At 47.2% G+C, this 3,204-nt stretch overlaps 1 protein-coding gene across 1 annotated transcript; it reads right to left on the reverse strand.

Annotated features, from left to right (window-relative positions):
* Window positions 1-607: 607 nt before the first annotated feature.
* Window positions 608-3,204, reverse strand: LHYA1_G009192 (putative secreted glycosidase; the record flags this gene model as incomplete). The annotated part of the gene is made up of 4 exons (XM_031154096.1): window positions 608-1,251; window positions 1,304-1,467; window positions 1,515-2,484; window positions 2,532-3,204. 4 exons carry the CDS (start codon window positions 3,202-3,204, stop codon window positions 608-610), a joined length of 2,451 nt encoding a protein of 816 aa, XP_031000947.1.

Here is a 3,204-nt window from a genome sequence, read left to right on the forward strand (position 1 = left end):
AGGCCGTGGTTAGACTGCTGCTTGAGACAGGTAAGGTCGACGTCGATTTAAAGGATCACTCTAGTCGAACGCCGCTCTCAAGGGCCGCAGCGAGAGGACACGAGGCCGTAGCCAAACTACTGCTTAATGCTAGAGAAGGATTGAGCGTTGCCTTACGATTTGATGGAGAGTACCACCAACCCCTCCCACCACCATAATTTACATACAGTTCATATCCTACTATGTATATTTCTTCGAACTTCTGGAAGATTCCTCATAGTGGCGATGTTTTTAGATTAGCTTATCACGGTTTAAGTGTTCGCCACTCCCGGAATACTATACGTGAATCCGTGACGTGTACCGCAATTGGCATTATTCTGCTATGAAACCTATGCCTTAAGTCGACGTTTTTACGGTAGAAAGAGAAGAGACACTAATTTCTCTAATTACTGTAGGTTGTTGGCATAGAGTTATGAGCTTCCGCGAAAGCAAAACTAATGGCAAGTCGAGTTAAGGTTCCCATGAAGGGACACGTTGCAAGAAGACAAAAGCACGTGTCAAATATATTGTCATATTTTAAATATGACACCTCCACCCTCTCCAGTTTCATGCCCAGGCAATTGCTGATTCAGAAAGGTTTGTTTGTAGTGACATGTCCCGGACTTGGTGGAAGCAAGCCCGAATCCCACGCCGTTGGGGAACTTCCAAGAACGAATTCCAGACTTCCTCCATCCTTAATATCATCATGTGTGAACCAGCTCTTGTTCCAAACCTGGCCATTGACTTTCACGCTCTGTACATAATAGCTACTGTCGCTGAGATTCTGCGCAGTGATCGACAGACGTTTACCGTCACCAATAGCCATGCTGATGTCTGTAAACCATGGCGATCCAATGAGATACACTGGCTGTGTTGCGACTGGGTAGAACCCCAGCATCTGCCAGAGCATCCATGAGTCCAGGGCACCGGAATCAGAGTTTCCCGGCAGGCCTGACTTGCCGCTGTTGTAGTACGTATTCACTATATTTCGAGTTTGCAAAACAGTCTTCCATTGACGTCCAGGCAGGTAGTTGTAAAGCAGAGGTGTGGAAAAACTTGGTTCGTTTCCTGGGTTGAAAAGCGTTGTACCAGCTCCATTCTGTCCACCAACACCGACTCCATTTGTCCTGAGGCCAGGGATAAACATGCTGTCAAGCCGAGATTCGGTCGCATTGTTGCCACCCATGAAGTTAATCAAGGTCTCCATATCAAATGGTACGGTCCACGAGTACTCTGTAAGATGTTAATTTTGTTAGTATGCTTAAGAAATGGGGTTACCACGAACCCCATGGAAGAGCCTCGTAGGCAACTGAATCACCCTCACAATCTCCGCAGCCTAGGGGGTCATAGTCGGCAGCAGATTCTCTGGTCCCATTTGCGTACAGTGGAGCCAGGAAGCCGGTAAAATTTAAGCTCTTGAGATCATGCTGCCAAAGGTACTGCCACCCACTGCAGAAAGTTTAGACGGGATCTCGTCTATGGAGCTTCATACTGACCTTGAACGATTCAAATACTTCTCATAACTTTCGGGCTCGATTCTCTTGGCTACCTGTGCTACTGCGAAATCATTTAAAGAGTATTCAACGGTCCGACTAAGACTTCGAGTGTAAGATGGAGTAATATATCCGAGATTGAGCCAGTCAGGCAATGCACCTCGGCCTTCTTTAGTGCTAGATGTTGTGTCGGCAGGATCAAAAGTGTTGTATGGCGTCAACTCAGCATCGGTCTTCATGGCCGCGAAGGCATCATTCCAATCAATGCCATATTGCAAACCCTTTACATATGCATCGGCCAGAACGTTATCTGCGTTACTTCCACCCTGAACTTGGCCGTTATAAAAACCAGATCTTCCATCTGGCATGAAGTTTTCATGACGCCAGATATCAATCGCAGATCGAATGATTCCCGCTGCACGATCGGGAGTGATGAGCAGCATCAGACTGTTCAAGCAGCGGAAAGTATCCCAAAAGGTGTAGTAATCGTCATAGGTGGGTTCGCTAGTTTCCCAGTGCGGATTCTCGCCAGTCTTGTCCGTGGGCATCAAATGTGTATGGTACAAGCCAGTATAAAACATCTCTAACCTTGTTTGATTTGATAGGTCCGTAGTCGTGATTTTACCCAACACATCGTCGTTCCACAATTTCTTCGCATCTGTAACAACGTCTGGCAAATTCCAATGGGTAATCTCCGAGGCTAGGTTTTGACAGGCTAATTCTGTGGACTTCCAGGATATAGCGACTTTGGACTTCACAGTGGTTGTATTGCGACCGAAGTCGAAAATAGCTCCAACTCGATCGCTATATTGGTATGTGAGTGGACCACCGGATGCCGTGGACGAGTTGCCGAAAATGGGTTGCTCGTTAAATGTATCTGGCCAGTATGGATCGGTATATCGACCTGTGAAAACCCTGCTGGATTTTGGAGCGCTTTCAAACTCGCCGCAGTAATAAATTTGATATGCGGGGACTACACATTTGTTAGCAACTCGTTCTAAAATATTTGGGGGCTATTACTTTGGCTGAATGCGCCTCGATATACCCCATAGCCCTTATACCGTTTCCCATCCGCAGACACTGTGATCTCCCCGTTGCTGTAAAATTGAGACTGCGAACCTCCGCCGTAGGATGGCAAGTAGTGAGACACATCAACAAGTATATGTCCGTCTTCTTCGCCCGGAAATGTATATTGCAGAAAGCCGGTGTGGCTCGAAGCAGCCAATTCCGTAACAATGCCATTCTCAAATGTGGACCTGTAGTATCCAACATTTGCAGAATCATTGCCGGATCGAGTGGCCATATATGTGAGATTGTCGAGCAGGTTCACGTTCTTCAAGGATGCCAAGGGCATTTGTGACACTACACCGTATACTGGGCCTCCTCCGGTTCCAGAAACGTGCGCAAGGGAAAATGCCGTGACATTTCCATCTGGCGTATATCCGGAATTAACTGTAATGCTGCCATTGAAGGTTGTAACATCCGGTCCTATCTTCACAGCTCCAAATGGAACAACTGCGCCAGGAAATATATTGCCGCCATTGAACGCAGTTCCAGGGACTGAGCCCTCTGTACCGATGAAGGGATCAACATACCGAGTCCAGTCCGTTGTCGAGTTTTGCGCAGTGACGATTTGCGAAGCACCTGAGACTGCGATTGCGGTCAGAAGTAAAGACAGCATCTTCTTGAACAT

Source organism: Lachnellula hyalina, assembly GCF_007821495.1.
Source record: "Lachnellula hyalina strain CBS 185.66 chromosome Unknown contig00333, whole genome shotgun sequence".
Taxonomy (NCBI): Eukaryota; Fungi; Ascomycota; class Leotiomycetes; order Helotiales; family Lachnaceae; genus Lachnellula; species Lachnellula hyalina.